Source organism: Pseudorasbora parva, chromosome 8, assembly GCF_024679245.1.
Source record: "Pseudorasbora parva isolate DD20220531a chromosome 8, ASM2467924v1, whole genome shotgun sequence".
Classification (NCBI taxonomy): Eukaryota; Metazoa; Chordata; class Actinopteri; order Cypriniformes; family Gobionidae; genus Pseudorasbora; species Pseudorasbora parva.
Window position 1 is genome coordinate 46,449,484 of NC_090179.1, and position 17,631 is coordinate 46,467,114.

At 38.6% G+C, this 17,631-nt stretch overlaps 1 protein-coding gene and 1 long non-coding RNA gene across 2 annotated transcripts in view; both read left to right on the forward strand.

Moving 5' to 3' along the window:
- The window catches only part of LOC137084910 (uncharacterized), a 100,548-nt gene that overhangs the window by 29,316 nt on the left and 53,601 nt on the right, over positions 1–17,631 (forward strand). The window lies entirely within an intron of this gene.
- Positions 1–17,631, forward strand: part of LOC137084908 (NACHT, LRR and PYD domains-containing protein 12-like) — a 96,067-nt gene that overhangs the window by 29,056 nt on the left and 49,380 nt on the right. The window contains exons 6-7 of the mRNA XM_067451464.1: positions 1,282–1,455; positions 14,188–14,346. Coding sequence (XP_067307565.1) covers positions 1,282–1,455; positions 14,188–14,346 — 333 coding nt within the window. The remainder of the gene's footprint in view (positions 1–1,281; positions 1,456–14,187; positions 14,347–17,631) is intronic.

The following is a 17,631-nucleotide window of genomic DNA, read 5'->3' on the forward strand; positions in this document are numbered from 1 at the left end:
CTACACACCAGTTTTGTAATACATTAATTTTGTATAAATAAATACTTTTGTTAGTTAAGATGAAACTGTTTATGCTAATTTTGAATCACTTATACTAATGAGTGGGGGCATCTTGCCTATCTTGTTAGACAAAGGGATGGTGTGTTTTGCAGACAACAACACTTACCACTGAGATTCAAACATACAGACATTTGAATTTGGATCAGACATGCGATTGGTGATTTTTACAACACCTTTGTGACATTTTTTGGATCTTTTAAGTTTGAGAGGAATGGACTTTGAATAGAGGGACAGAAATCACTCAGCTTTCATAAAAATATCTTCACTTGTATTTGGAAGTTAAATGAAACGACATGAGTGTAAGGACATGATGACAGAATTTACAGGTTTGGTTGACTTATGCCTTATAAATACAGTAAAGCTAAGCTTTGGATAAAAAAACTATATCTCCAATCATATTGTCACAATTTTATATCGATGACAGTAAATTATGATAACAAAGATTGTGTTTACAGTTTATAGTTCATATCACATACCATATGGACTCTGTAACATTCACTAGCAAAAAAAAACAACAAATGCAATAAATGCAAAAACTCATTACTGCGGTATTGCAGTTATTGTATACCCTAACACACTTTCTCTCTCTCTCTCTCTCTCTCTCTCTCTCTCTCTCTCTCTCTCTCTCTCTCTCTCTCTCTCTCTCTCTCTCTCTCTCTCTCTCTCTCTCTCTCTCACACACACACACACACACACACACACACACACACACACACATGTTTGTTTTTGTGAATTGTGGGGACATTCCATAGGCGTAATGGTTTTTATACTGTACAAACCGTACTTTCTATCCATTCTGCATTTTTACTTTTTCAAAAAAACTCATCCTGTGTGATTTATAAGCATTTTGAAAAGTGGGGACATGGGGTAATGTCCTGATATGTCACCATTTTCTGTAATACCTATGTCATACACATGTTATTATACACATTTTTGTCCTGATCTGTCACAAAAACAAGCACACACACACACACACACACACACACACACACACACACACACACACACACACACACACACACACACACAAACATTATAATGTTTTTATACTGTACAAACTATATATTCTCTCCTTTAATCCTAGCTGATGTATTTTAACAACGTGAACTAATGAGTATTTTTATATATTTAATTTGGACAGTATTGTTATTTATTAATTTTGTTTAAGTGGTCATGGTTAGCTTTGAAGATAGACTTAATGTGTGTCATTGTTCTCTACAGGTTGTGGAGGTGTGGTGTCAACGATGAAGGTTGTGCTGCTCTGGCTTCAGCTCTGAGATCAAACCCCTCACACCTGAGAGAATTGGATCTGACTAGGAATAATCTAGGAGACTCAGGAGTGAAGCTGCTCTCTGCTGGACTGGAGAATCCTCACTGTAAACTGGAGACACTGAGGTAAGATCATGCGTGACTCTGACATGAAAATGAGTCTCTGTGTGTGACGAGCAGGGCGGGCGAGAGCCGTCAGAGAACAGTGTGAGGCCGGTTGCGTGATTGCAAATGAGCATCATCTGCACGTCACACTGTGAATTTTATAATTAATGTATTCTTAAAGTAACAATGGAATAGGGCAATCAAACTATTATTATTACATTTAGAGCTGTCACTAACGATTATTTTGGTAACCAAGTATTCAGTCGATTATTTTGACGATTAATCAAGTAATCTTATTTTGTGTGGTAATAAAAATAGACCTAAGCAAACAATGGCCTTTAAAATGACTTAAAATACAAATATAATAACGATGGTTATTTTGTATATTTTACAACGAAAACAACGATATTTTGTATGTTTTAATTAAAATTATGATATGATTTACACTTGAATAGTTTTATTAAACAGCAATATTAAATAGTCTTTGTATTTTATAATGTATTTCAATGCTTAGTCTATATTTATTTATTAGGTCATATAAAAGTGTTGGCATATATTTATTTCATATATTTCATCTTTTTATTAATCAGTGGAAGAATTAGTAAGAAGAAGGTAAATCAAATTAGACTAATTCAGCAGTCAACAGCAAGAGAGCCATCCAAGACCAGGGAATTCTGGAAAGGAACAGGGAACTGCAACACAACTGGACAGAGAAAAAATATGTGAGAGAAACAGAAAACTAAATCAAATAAAACAACAAAACTAGACAAGAAAAAACCGGGCAGGTGAACAGCAAGTAGCACAGAACACACTGTCAGAGTACAAAAGGAAAGAAAGGATAGCTATATTAAATTTGAACTCTGTTTAGTTTTATAAATGTGTTATGTTCGTAAATGAATCGTTCTTTTTGAACGAACCTGTTAGGGGAATTAATTAATATTTCTCATTAATTGAAATTCCTCCCTCTACAGCAGGGTGGCGCTATTAGCAGCGAGCATACGCAGCTCTGTGACTGGTTCATTCTGTCAAAGAATGACAAATACTCGAACGCTATTGGCTCGAGGATGAGATGTGACGGAGCATGTGATTTGTTGAATTCAGTGAACGAATACGCTCTTTACTCACCGAGATCCTTTGAGTCTGACTCTGAATAAGAAATCTCGTTCTTGAAGGAATTGAACCCGTTGTCAAGCGATACTGATAGTGAACAGGCATAGCTTAGCTCATGTAGGTGGCATATTTGCAGCAAAGAAAGAAATGTACACTTTGCCATTGTAATGAAAACAGTGTAATAATGCAGGCTAATGGTTAAATGAATACTACACAGTAGTGAAGTGTGTTTGTATTATTTATTTGTACTTAATAATTTTAAAAACTTTAAAAACTGTAAAACAAATAAAAAATGTGACAGTACTGGTTAAATAGATCTCATGTGTCACGTCAGTGAATAGCATTCTGAGCTACTGAATGAACTTCAACGACCGAGTCACTGTTTTGAGTCTGAACGAGATAGATCTGAATTGAACGAACTGGTACATCTCGTTCATGGTTATTTAGCATGCATGTCAGTCTCAACAATCAGCAGAAAGCAGATGCAATAAGCACAGTTATAGACAAACCTCACTATGTTTATAACTCCACGTTTACCATAATCCTATATATATGAATGTGTAAATGTCTGACCAAACAATTAAATGCTAATCATGCAAGAAAACCTGCTTTGGCCATCTGAACCACTTATACAGACTTATTTTATTTAATGAGGAGATTATGTACACATTTTAATAAAGCCAAATATTTTTTTTTGTAAGTAAATACGTTCGTTGACTTAAGACATTACACATAAAAACTATTTTTTTGTTATGTTTCATATTTATGTAATGTTAAAAAAGGTTACTGAACGAATCAGTAAATGAATCTGAACGAATCATTTTGGTGAACGAACTGAAAACGAACGACTCGCACAACACAAAACGAAGAATCAAAATTTCCACCACTAGATTCGCTCACAGCCAAACGCACTCAGTCATGATCTCGTGAGAAAATGTGACACTGTGTGTGTATGAGTGAGAAAGTGTGAGTGTGTGTATATGAGTGAGTAATAAAGTGTGTCTTTGTGTGTGTGTGTGTGTGTGTGTGTGTGTGTGTGTGTGTGTGTGTGTGTGTGTGTGTGTGTGTGTGTGTGTGAGTGAGAAAGTATGAGTGTGTGTGTGTATGAGTGAGTGAGAAAGTGTGAGTGTGTGGTGAAGAAAATTTAATAATTCAGGTTTGAGTTCACACAGAAGTCAACATCTTTTTTTGCCATGCAAAAACACCTCTAGGCTCATAGTTGCTAATGAAAACGCATAAGCCGCATGTTGACACAAAACATGACAACAGGAAAGCATGCAGCCAGTGAAAAACATGAGGAGCATGAATGTCCGAATCCCAACAAAAAAACAAAAAACAAATCATATGTATCAGGCATAGGAGAGAAACTTTGTGCTAACTGTATGTTTCTCTGGGGCAGTTCATATACAGTGAGCATCAAATACCACTGACAAAAGGATTTGCAATTCCTTACAACGTAGAGAAATTTGTATCTATGATTAAAATAGAATATATACTTCATGCTTACACATGTTTCACAATCCACTTTCCAAATAAAGAATATTTCCATCAGTCAATGATACGTCAAGAAACACTGTATGCCACGTGTTACATATATGCACATTCCTGTGCATACGTGTGTGTGTGTGTGTGTGTGTGTGTGTGTGTGTGTGTGTGTGTGTGTGTGTGTGTGTGTGTGTGTGTGTGTGTTAAGGCTGGGACTGTTACGGTTGGTTGATGCAGCAGAGAAGAGGAGATCCAACACCGGAACATCAAACACCAGTAAACTAACGTGGCTTAACGTAATGTTAACTAAGACCGGACAAGTAAGGAATGAACACAAGGGACCTAAATACACACACTGATGACGGACTAACAAGGGGAACAGGTGACGGTGGCGGGAAATAACAAAGGAACATGTTATCAAATTGAAACCAGGAAATAAATGAAATGGAAACAGTACAATTACTGTTACAATTACTACATTGAAACAGAAACACAGACATGTAACAGGGACAGTATGGATTTTTTCTTACCTCGGTTGAAAAGCAAGAAATTCCCGCGGTTCAGTGGTAAACCGCTTTTAAACCCGTGATGCCACGCCCCCTGTTGCGCGTCTTGTTGTGAGTGCGACACACACTAATCTTCTTATATAGCTTGCTCTGTAAAATTGTCACAATTCACCAGTGTGAGTGCCCGTGATCACCACCAGGGGGCACTCCACCCCGGACTGTCACTCCATCACAAACTACATTACCCATAATCCTTTCCCCGGACTCATTAGCACTCACTGTTTACACCTGTGTCTCATCACCTCATTACCTCTGCCTATATAAGCCTGGTTATCTCTGTCATTCATTGCGAAGTCTTGTTTAGTGTCACAACTGCATTTCTGAGCGGTTCCCTGTTTTCATGTATCTTGGTCTTTGATTTCTTGCCTTCTCCGTGGATTACCCTTTTGCCTGTCCCTTTTGTTTTGTTTGCCTTTTTGGACTGATTTCCTGTTATGACCTTTTGCGTGTTTTATGGACTACGACTTTGGATTACCCTTCAATAAATACTGCGTTTGGATCTCCAACCTTCTGTCTCAGAGCAGTTCGTTACAAAAATAAATTGAGAGTATAAATAATGCATATATGCTATTTTAAAAACTGTAGTCTATAGGCGCGTTTCCATTACCCTTCAAATTGCGCATATTGAAATTGCGAATTGAAAACACGCCTAATGGAAACGCGGCAATTTCGCAAAAACTCCCATATATCGCAAAAAAGTTTTTACGCTCTCATGAGGTGGTTTTTCAGGCGATTCGAAAAAGGACATTTTCGCAAAACTGCAATGGAAACGTTTTTTTCGCATTTACATGTCACCTGTTGCGGTGACGCATTGCTGCAACATAGGGCCTATATATTATATTTCCCACTCAATTGTGTCGTAATAACAAGATAATGTAGTTAAATGGACATATATTTTCTCCTAATAAGGACTACAGGCTATATATACTGTAATTAAGACATATTTTCAAGAAATTTATTAAAACAGAAAGAGCTAGTCTGTATTTTCAGCCTTACTCAAAGGCCGAGGAAACAGGCCAGTTACGCACGTCAATCCATTCCAGACGATCTTAGTTTGTTTCTTATTTAATAAACAGGCAATTAATTGATGAAACATCGATACAAATAAAAATACAATTTATACAAAACGATTTTTTTTTTTTAAGAAAGACTTTCTAGAAAATAAAACTCGAATTGATCAAAATCATGTGACCCCAGGTCTCAAACATATTGCGATTCTTACTCATGCTGCTCACTTTTCATAATCAACATATAAATTAAAATAATACTATAACAGGCTAATGTTTAGTCCCTATTTAGTTTCGTAGTTAGGCTATGTTTTCTTTAACCCACGGCCGATAAAAGCGCCGACGTTCTCATTTTTTCCTTCTTCCTTTAAGAGAGATGAAACAATTTACAATAATCTTGTCATTTTTAGCTATACAGATAAGTTCAAGACATAATTATAAACTATAAACTGTCTATTTTTATTTGTGGACTCAGGGAACTAATTATTTTGCATGCACTCACTCCAAACGCGGTCTTCATTTAAAAAAAAAATATTTCGTTTATTAAATGCCATTTTTTTCTTTTCCAAAGCATTTCTAAAATGAATTCACATGCCCATCAAACGAAATATCTAGCCAAAATAACGAAAGTGGTAAAAACAAAAAAAAAAACAAAAAAACAACAAACATTTGAGTTACCATGCAAATTCAAACATTTCGCTCTACTCTATATGCGTCAACCTGGCGCGCGTAAGAGTCGATCATTCTTTACAGATGATGGTTCGGTTTGGAGAGAAGACGAGACGGAGTTTTTTATTAAACTCATAAAAGACAATATAGGATTACAGTAATACTGGATGCTAAACACAGAAATGCTACATTATCATGAAGACCTTGAAGCAGATCTGACACACACACACACACACACCTCATATCCGTGCCGATTAAGTAACCTAAGGGGCTTTCCTTGCCATTAATGCTTGGATAACACACGTGTCCTTCCAATAAAAATAATGGCTAGTGGATGAGATATACAAACCTACCAAGTGCCATCGTTTTGGAATGACCTATCGCGAGAGGAAAGTAATATGTTTTAGTCGCATAACTGCAGCTATGGAAACGCTGTCATTTCGCAACAGTTTTTTATCGACATTTAAGAAATATCGCAAAAGTTTTTCGCAAATCTGTAATGGAAACGCAGCTTATGTCATATATATATGATTAGTTTCATATTTCCCCACAAACTGTGCAAAGATATGTCATGCCGATCCGTGCATTGAGATGAATGTGGGACACGAGCTGGATAGACAACCTCTAGTATATCCTTGTCTTCATGTTTTCTCCTGATGTTGCAAAGCAACACTTGTTGTAAAACGTCTGAAAAGCGAATTTTAACTTCCACAGGGTCAAGACATTTAGGCTATGTTTGCTCATGCACTGCCAGAGAAAATGAAAACCGCTGCGTGTGAACTGCGCTATTCAAATAAACTTGACGCGCCTCAAGTCTAATAACAAGCACAAATGGTGTTAAATAAAATTTCGTCCTACAGTGTTTTTCTACTTTACCACAGTAAAAGATGTGAATCGGTATAATAGATTTAAGTAAACAAAAGGAAGAAACGTTTATAATTCCCTGCAACAATGAGTGCGACATACGTGAAGATTTGGGAAAGAAACGAGAGGTCCCGTGGGATAAAATGGACTAACATTTTGACTGGCAAATCTTAAATTGGGCTCAGCCTCTCTCTCTCATTCGGCATGAATTCATAGCCTATGTTTTGATGGCTGAGTAACATCTGCAAATTTATTTCCCTTGTAAGTGCTTCACCCCTGTGGTAATAATCACGTAAAACAGAGTTCACATACAAAACACTGGGTCAATAACGAAATTATAGTTTTAAGTTAAAAAAAAGTATGTAGATATGCCTATATTAAAATAAAAGGTGCACAACTTCTTCCTCTGGAAGCAAGCTACTTTTTCCCCTGCAACCAAGCACGGATGAATCCTTATTTTCGGTTAAAATAACGAAAATATAGTTTTTAAGTCGAAAATAGTATTTATGTAAAGAGATAGTCTATATTAAAATAAAAGGTACAACTTCTTATAAGTGGAAGCTTTATTTCCCTCACGTGCAACCTAGCGTGGAATCGCGGATGAATCCTTATTTTTAGTAAAAAACAAAATTATAGTTTCTAAGAAGAAAATAGTATTTAAGTAAAGAGATAAAATACAGAGTAGCCTATACTAATGTATATATTTTTATACAAATTTAAAAAAATATATTACATCATCATCCATCACAATAAAGTGAACAATATGAAAAAATATGAAGGCTGCATGTAAACATTTTTTTTTTTTTTTTGGCGGTGATGGCGGTGATGACCACGGTATGTGACGGTCTTGTGGTAAAACGGTAACAGTCCCAGCCATCGTGTGTGTGTGTGTGTGTGTGTGTGTGTGTGTGTGTGTGTGTGTGTGTGTGTGTGTGTGTGTGTGTGTATGCTGCCATCCGCTGGACATCATTCAGTGCTCCGGCCACGAACTAAGAGTGCTGAAGTACACTATTTTCCTCTCTTTCTGCAGAACACTGGGAAGCGAACTGTTGTTTTCTGTCAGTGAGGGATCGGATCTGAACTGTTAAATCGTATAGTTGTCCTATGATTTACCTCACAGCAACTTTGTTACTGAACGATTAAGCGTTTGAATGAATCGACTCAATGACTCACTCATTAAGACGGTCATCTACGACACCTACTGGCGGTTTAGTTTCATTTTTAAACATTCTTTCCAACATTTATTATTTATATATTCAAAAAATATTCAAAACAACCTCATAACATTATTTAATGCAGTTGTAATTTATCAGTTTAAATTATTTAACTTGATTTGTAACAGCCCAATAGTGTCTTATTCTAATTTGTATTTTAATTTATTGATTACATTTAAGAATATAAAATAAAAGCTGAAGCATAGCCTATATTTAATTAGATTAGGAGGAAATTAGGATTAGAATTAGGAGGAAACATAGCCTATATTTAATTAGATTAGGAGGAACAAGCGCAGCACCCGCATACTTCGACTCACTCCTGCGCGTCTACACACCCACCAGAAGCCTTCGCTCAGCTAATGAGCGAAGGCTTGTGGTACCATCACAGAGAGGCATGAAATCCCTCTCTCGAACTTTTTCTTTCATTGTTCCGGGTTGGTGGAACGATCTTCCGTCCTCCATACGCACAACAGAATCACTCACTTCGTTCAAAAGACAGGTAAAAACTCATCTCTTCCATGAGCACTTAATCTTACATAAAAAAAAAAAAAAAAAAAATCTTTCCCCCTCTATTTCTCCTTTCTTCTTTCCTTTTCTGGTCTTTGCTACTCTGAGCAGTGTACAAATCTTAGTATTTAGGGCACTTTTTGTGTTTCATTGCCTCTTCTTGACGGATCGCTTCCTGTTCTCCTGAGTTGTAAGTCGCTTTGGATAAAAGCGTCTGCTAAATGCATAAATGTAAATGTAAATGTAAATGAAATTGCCTTTTATAAAAGGTGAAACTATCACAAATATGCAGATTTAAATTAATCCAAGCAGATTAAACACTGGTGAGAATATTACTTCAGAATAAATTATATTTACAACACACAGACAAAAAAAAAATATTTACAGCAAAACTCGGACCCACTTTATATTAGGTGGCCTTAACTACTATGTACTAACATTTTAATTAATCATTTGATACAGTGCACTTGTACATACATGTTTTTACATTGTACCTACAATTAAAAAATACCTGAATGTAATTACATCTGTAATTGATTTCTGTAGTTACATTTGTAATTACACAGTTGGCACTTCCCTTACACCTAACCCTACCCTTAAACTGACCCATATCACCACACCTGTCTCTAACTCTACCCGTATCCCACCTCAATATTAGCTAAAGTGTTTTGCAATACAATTTGAACACAGTAAGTACATTGTACTTATTTTTTGATGTAAGTACATAGTACTTAAGGCCACCTAATATAAAGTGGGGCCTAAAATTCTGTATATTTGAATCAAAACGTCATACGATCCCAGAATGCAGTGCAGTTTACAGCAAAATGCTGTATTACAAGAATACAGCCAACTTCTGTAAAATAATGCTGTAATTTTTTCAGCAACTCATTACAGTGTACAGTTGACAGTCCCATATTTAGTGTTTAATATGGCTGTGTTCATACAGCATTCTGCTTTATATGAGGAGCACGGCTCAAACGCTTAATTAAAAGCAGGTGTTGGTTATTTAAAATATCTAATGAATTAACCCGTGCATCGATCATTTATTCACACACTGTCAATCATTGTAAAACTTCACGGTTTTATGGACGCCGCCATGTTTGCTATGGTTAGCGCTTGATCATACAGCTGAATGAACATATTCAAGCAGTTTCTTTAATCTCCTGAACAAACAAATCATTTCAGGATTCACACTTGTAAGCAGTTACTGCTGTAAACCCCAAAAAGTGACTGAACCCAGCCATAGACCTTATTCACAGCAGAACTACAACACACAGTGGTGTTTCATTAATGAATCTGCGGCTTTGAACGAATTGTTTGTATAAGTTATTGATTCAGTGATTCATTAAATCAAATAAATAGGTCTTATTTAATTCTATAAACTATAATACTGATCTGCCAACATTGTCGCTATATGATAAATTAAAATAAGCTGATAACATCACTGTTTTCTCCAGAACGACTGTACAGCCAAATCTAATTTTTTTTGCAATATTGTCCTGTTTGACACTGGGAAGCTGCTTTGACACAATCGTGATTGTAAAAGCGCTATATAAATAAAGTTGATTTGATTTGATTTGAAATACAGCTGCTTGCTTCCTTACTGAATGAACGACTCACACACTAGGACAGTGACTTAATACAACCTTTATTGGACAATTACATTACAGACAAACCATACAGTCACACACACGGACACACACAGTGACACACACACACACACACACACACACACACACACACACACACACACACACACACACACACACACACACACACACACACACACACAACACACACATTTGGATTTGTATCAGACACTTATCGTTATTTTTACGATGCCTTTATGACATTTTTTTGATCTTTTAAGTTTGAAAGGAATGGACTTTAAATACAGGGCCAGAAATCTCAGGCTTCATAAAAAAATGTCTCGGTTACGTATGTAACCCTCGTTCCCTGAAGGAGGGAACGGAGACGTACGTCAGAACTGAACCGACGAATGGGATCTTACTTTAGAGACCAATCCTACTTCGAGTGTCTAAAAACGAGCCAATGAAATTTGGCATGCGATCCACGCATTCCACGCTCCGCCCCGCAGCGCGGGCATAAAACAGGAAGTGGAATGGTAGATCAGCGCTTTTGCTGCTGAGGAGCCGACTGGTGACCGGACTCCCAGCGGAAGCACAGCACCTGGCGATGGGACGTACGTCTCCGTTCCCTCCTTCAGGGAACGAGGGTTACATACGTGACCGAGACGTTCCCTTTCAGTCGGTCACGTTCGACGTACGTCAGAACTGAACCGACGAATGGGATCCCTATTGAAAATGGGTGCTGGCCCTTCCAGCGTCCTGCTTGAGCACACTGTACCGTCTAGTATGGTACGGAAGTCAGGGGTCCAAGCAGGGAGGACAGTCACAGGGGTTTCTGCAAGACCCACTCAGAATGACTATTGGATAACGCTGGGGAAGCGTGCCCATCTCGGGAGATGGAACGCTGCGGACCACGGCCCCAGAGGGCATGGTGGTAGAGTACACATAAGGACTAGCCTACCGGGTAGTGCAACATATGGCGAAGGGTAGCTGGTACCGTAGAAGAATACACATATGGAGTTGCCGTGAGGGAACCGCTACATATGGAACGCAGCCTACAACCACGTTTCACAAGCATACGGGTGCAGGTCTGGCGTCAGACGGTCCGCAGCGTCTGACACCGAAGGGGTGACGGAGGAGCTCGACAGGGTTAGCCGGTTTCCCGGGGAACACAACTGGAGACAATAGACGCACGTATCCGGCCCAGAGGGCGGGCATGGCGTTTGCAAGCTGACACTTAGAACGGGCACTTAACGCTCCTGGCCACTGGGGGCGAGGATGCGGGAAGATACCGGCTCTACACGGAGGCTATAGAATCTAGCGAACGTGTTAGGTGTCGCCCAGCCCGCAGCTCTACATATGTCTGTCAGCGAGGCGCTTTGAGCCAGCGCCCAGGAAGAAGCAACACTCCTAGTGGTGTGCGCTCTTACACCGAACGGGCAAGGCACATCTTGGGACTGGTAAGCCAAGACTATAGCATCCACTATCCAGTGGGCTAACCTCTGCTTGGAGACAGCCTTTCACTTCTGCTGGCCTCCGTAACTGACGAAGAGTTGCTCTGAGGTCCGAAAGCTTTGGGTCCGGTCGATGTAAGCGCGAAGAGCGCGGACCGGACACAGCAAAGCCAGGGCTAGGTCTGCCTCCTCCGAAGGCAGCGCTTGCAGGTTCACTACCTGATCTCGAACGGGAGTGGTAGGAACCTTGGGCACATATCCGAGCTGGGGTCTCAGGACAACATGAGAGTCGTCAGGCCCGAACTCTAGGCACGATTAGTTGACCGAAACTGCATGCAGGCCCCCTACCCTCTTAGTAGAGGCCAATGCGGTCAGGAGCACTGTCTTCATTGACAATATCTTAAGCTCACAAGACACCAAAGGCTCAAAGGGAGGGCTCTGAAGTGCTCTCAGCACTAGAGCTAAATCCCAAGAGGATATCGAGGTAGGGCGAGGAGGATTTAATCTCCTCGCACCTCTAAGGAACCTGACGATTAGGTCATGCTTTCCCACGGACTTACCTTCTACTGCATCGTGGTATGCCGCTATTGCGGCGACATACACTTTGAGAGTGGAGGGAGACAGCCTTCGCTTCAACCCATCTTGCAGGTAGGAAAGCACGACACTAATCAAACACCTTCGGGGGTCTTCCCGGCGGGAAGCACACCACTCAACGAACAGGTCAATTAATTAGTCCAGTGTAGAGGGCATTACAGTACATCCCGATCCTCGAGCTGATGAAGACATGAATTGCTTGTACAAGGTCGGTCTGGACAAAAAAAAATATTTGACCTTGCTAAGAACTCTTAGCTGGTAAAAACTCGCCTTCACTACTGCACCAGTCTGTTTATCATACTGCATGTTTTTGTCCAAAATAACACCCAGGTTACGTACAGACGGAGCAAACTGAGGTGTCATGGGACCAAAGCTAAAAGCACTGTTGGATGAATCCAGGCTGAACGGGATGTACTCAGTTTTTTCTTCATTTAAATGAAGGAAATTCTGGGAAAGCCACTGTTTGATGTCCTGAAGACAATTATAGAGAGGATCCAGTGCCGAACGATTACTCAGAATCACAGGGAGGTAGATTTGGAGGTCGTCGGCATAGAAATGAAAATGAACATTGTGTCTGGAGATGAGTTGACCAAGTGGCAGTATGTAGAGTGAAAACAGAATAGGACCGAGAATGGAACCCTGTGGTACTCCAGATGACGTAGGGGCAACTGAGGAGAAAAAGTCATTGAGCATTACTGAAAAGGTTCTATTAGTGAGGTATAGGGAGAACCAATTCAGCACCACTTTCTGCAGACCAGCAACATGTTGAAGACGAGAAATGAGAATTGCATGATCCACAGTGTCAAATGCAGCGGTAAGGTCCAGTAGAACTAGAACCATAGAGTTTTTTCTGTCAAGTGCTTCAAGAATGTCATTATGCACCCTCAGTAACGCAGATTCAGTGCTATGCCTGGTCCTGAAACCAGATTGGAATGTATCCCCAATGCTGTGTAATTGCAGATGAGCCTGGAGCTGGGAATAAACAAGCTTCTACATCAACTTTGACAGAAATGATAGGTGAGAAATAGGGCAGAAGTTTGATAGAATGGAGGGGTCAAAGTTGGGTTTCTTAAGCAACGGTCTAATGGTGGCATGTTTGAGAACTGTAGGAACAGTACCCAAGGTAAGACAGCCGTTTATGAAGGAGACAAGGTAGGGACCAATGATGTCAACAGCCTCCTTCAGAATCATTGCAGGAACAGTGTCTAAAGGGCAGGTGGTAGGTTTCAACTCAAGGACAGCTTTTTTTGAGCACCCTAAGACTAGCTGCCTCAAAGTTCTCTAGCACACATTGCACCGCACGAGACGGCATGACAACAGTAGAGTCTTGAATAATAGATTGCCTAACAGCCAAGACCTTGTCCACAAAATATTGCTTGAATGCATTGCATGTTCTTTCAGAAACATCATTCAAGGCAACAGACACCGGATTAATAACATAATGAATAGTATTGAATAAAACTCCAGGGTGGTGGCTATTGCTGTTGATGAGATGGGAGAGGTATTGTCCTTTAGCTTCTTTCAGTGCTCTCTGATATGTGGCCAGACTGTCTCTAAACATCTCCAATGACACCTGCAACCTATCCTTCTTCCATTTTCGCCATATTTACAGCATTATGTTATTTATTTATTTTGTTTAAGTGGTCATGTTTAGCTCTGGAGATATACTTAGTGTGTGTCATTGTTCTCTACAGGTTGAGTAAGTGTGATGTCATAGATGAAGGTTGTGCTGCTCTGAGATCTAACCCCTCCCTGAGAGAGCTGAATCTGTCTAAGAATAAACTACAAGACTCAGGAGTGAAGCTGCTCTCTGCTGTACTGGAGAATCCTCACTGTAAACTGGAGATACTGGGGTAAGATCATACGTGACTCTAACATGAAACTGAGTCTCTGTGTGTGACGAGCAGGGCGGTTGAGAGCCATAAGAGAACGGTGTGAGGCTGGTGGCGTGATTGCAAATGAGCATCACTTGTGCGTCACACTGTCAATTTTATAATATAATTTTTTCTTAAAGTAACATAATGGAAAAGAGGAATCAAACTATTATTACATTTAGAGCTGTCACTAACGATTATTTTGGTAACTGAGTATTCAGTCGATTATTTTGACAATTAATGGAGTAATCTGATTTTGTGTGGTAATAATTGCCTTTAGAATGACTTAAACTACAAATAAAATAACAATGGGGCAATAATATTTGGTTCAAACAAAGTATCAAAACAAGTAATCATATAGTTTATTGAAACAATAATAAAAACAGTCCAAACCGCAAGACCCCAAAACAGCTCAGAACTGAAGAGAATGGTCAGGCAGGCAGGAGGTCAGAATCCAGGACAATCAAATCCAAATCATGAGGTGAGAATCAGTGTCAGACAAGCAGGATAGTCAGACGAGGAGCAAACAAAGCCAACAGAGACATCCCAACTCACGATCAGAAACAGGCAGGTGTTCACAGCAGAAAGCAGTCCGCAAAGGCAAACGGTAACCCAGAACAATCCAAACTCCAGCGTCAGTAACAGTCCAAATGTTCAGCAGTAAGAGAGCCGTCCAAGACCGATTATGCCGATTGGACCTGTAATTAGATTCCACATTATTTTGTATGTTTTAATTAAAATTATGATAAGATTTACACATTAATAGTTTTATTAAACAGCAATATTAAATAGTCTTCGTATTTTATCATTTATTTCAATGCTAAGTCTATATTTATTGATTCGGTCATATAAAACTATTGGCATATGCTTATTTTATATATTTCATAATTAGTTTATTAATAGTTTTGTTGGTGGAAGAAGGGAAATCAACTGAGATTAATTATGATACTGGTTTTAATTGGTTTCAAATATAATGAGTTCCCATTCAGTCAACGTTACGTAAGGTTACAACGTTTCGAGTCATGGAGTTTTAAAATAGTCAGGAGGCCAAAACTGATAATAAAACTTTGTCTGACACTTTTTGGTACAAGCATACAACCTATCCAGTATTAATATTTAACCCCCCAACATGTGTTTTAGGCAGGTTGTCAGCTTGGATTTTTTTTTTTCCATTTTAACACTAAAATCTTAAAAGTGGTAAAAGAGGATTTCCCCCCCAAAGTGCTTCCATTTGCTAAGTTACCTACTGTAACTTTGGGAAAATGTGCAATATAATCCAATTTATGTGCAAGCATGATTATTAAAATAAAATAAAAAATCAATAAATACCACAAGAGTAACACACCACAAAGGGGACTGTTGTGTCAGCACAGCTGTGATTTGGCATGAGGAAGCAGATCCCTAGGCTAATGGATCTGCTGGAAGGCTAATGAAAACAAACCAACATTTACCTTCTGGCGACAATACATGTATCTTGTGTCTATTCTTTTGGCATTAACATGGGCACTGAGATATGTTGACTGGAAGCTTTACATGTCAACCTTCAAGAGCAGGATGCCCTGGTTTGCTGCATATGATCACACAAAATGGGGTGCTGTATTCATAGCAGACATGGTACATCTGGCACAGACGGCACCACAGGTCTACCAGGGATTCCTAGATGGTGATTTGGTAGCCAAAGAGGCCAAACACAGCTTCAACCAGGGGTGGTAAGTAATGAAGTAAAAATAATTTTTCGGGGATCTGTACTTTACTTGAGTATATTTTATTTGCATCTACTTTTACTCTTACTCCACTACAATATTAAAGGCAAAGTTTACTTTTTACTCCTATACATTTCCCCATGCCCACTCCAAATATTTATTACACTTGCTTTCCAAACCGGTCTGGTTGGTCATGGATGATCCAGTCGGGTATAGACTTGGAAAAGCTGACAAGTCAGGTTTGCCACAGTAACGTTAGCTCAGTGTTTCCCAAACTTTATTTTGCGGCACACTATTAACTATGAAAACATCCGTAACACTTTACAATACAGGTGCACTAATGTGCATTAGTTCATGCCTAACTAAAGCACAGATAATCATGAGTTAATGTAAGACTCATGAAGAACTAAACCATTTATTAATGATTACTGCATCAGCAACTAATGAACATTCTATATAATTAATTGATTAAGCAATATATTAATTGCTATTAATTAAATATGATATCATTAATTCCATAATAACATATTACATTAACTAATAATGTAAATTAATGTATTCAAAGCCATGCATTCTGACTCACAGTGGTCTATTTAATTAATCATTAATCATATATAACAATTTGCAAAGGTATTACTATGTTATAACTTTACTTGTTGAGGCACATGACTATTAACTAATTGTTAAGTAATATGTCATTGTGGTTATGGCTTTTTAATTAATTTTGAATTAGTTAATAGTATCTTGCTCATCATCTGTTTGATGCAGCTAATGTAATGTCAACTTCAAGTTTAACCCCTATACTGTGTTAAGCTGCTTCCTTGTCTCTTATGAATTGCAAATATAAAGAAATTCTTAATTGCAGTATCTAATCTTATCATTTGTTCAATTAAAGCATTACATATCACTCCCAAAATAATTTATTTGCTTAATTATTGATATTTACAGTTAATTTGAATATTTACTTTTTACTTTCAATACTTGAGTACGTTTTAAATCGGATACTTTTGTACTTTTACTCAAGTGATGTTTGAATGGAGGACTTTCTACTTTTACTGCAGTCATTTTTTTTTATTTAGGTATATATACTTTTACTCGAGTATAACTTTTGAGTACTTTTACCATCCCTGGCTTCAACCAGGTGCCATTAGATCTTTGCCTTGAGCACATCAACAAAACCGAAAGGTTGCTGGAGGATTGGTAGGCATCACTCGAAATGAGACAGCTAGAAACTCTTGGTCCATCACCTACAATGACCGTGCATCTTTATCACAGGACATTAGATCCCTGTTTGGACTGACACATGATGGAGAAGATGATGAAGACAACCACCAAGACTGCCTTCCATCAAGACTCAGAAGGGATAATGATGATGTCATTCGACTTGTAGACCAATTACAGAGATACCATGTCTTCCAACTGGAGAATATGAATGGGTTGGTGTCTTTGACAACCGGTGATGTTGCTTCAGAAGATATTAAGAATGACCTTACACATGCTGCACTTTTTCAGCATCATCAAATCCCCCACTTTTTTCAATTTCAGGACCATACTGAATAAA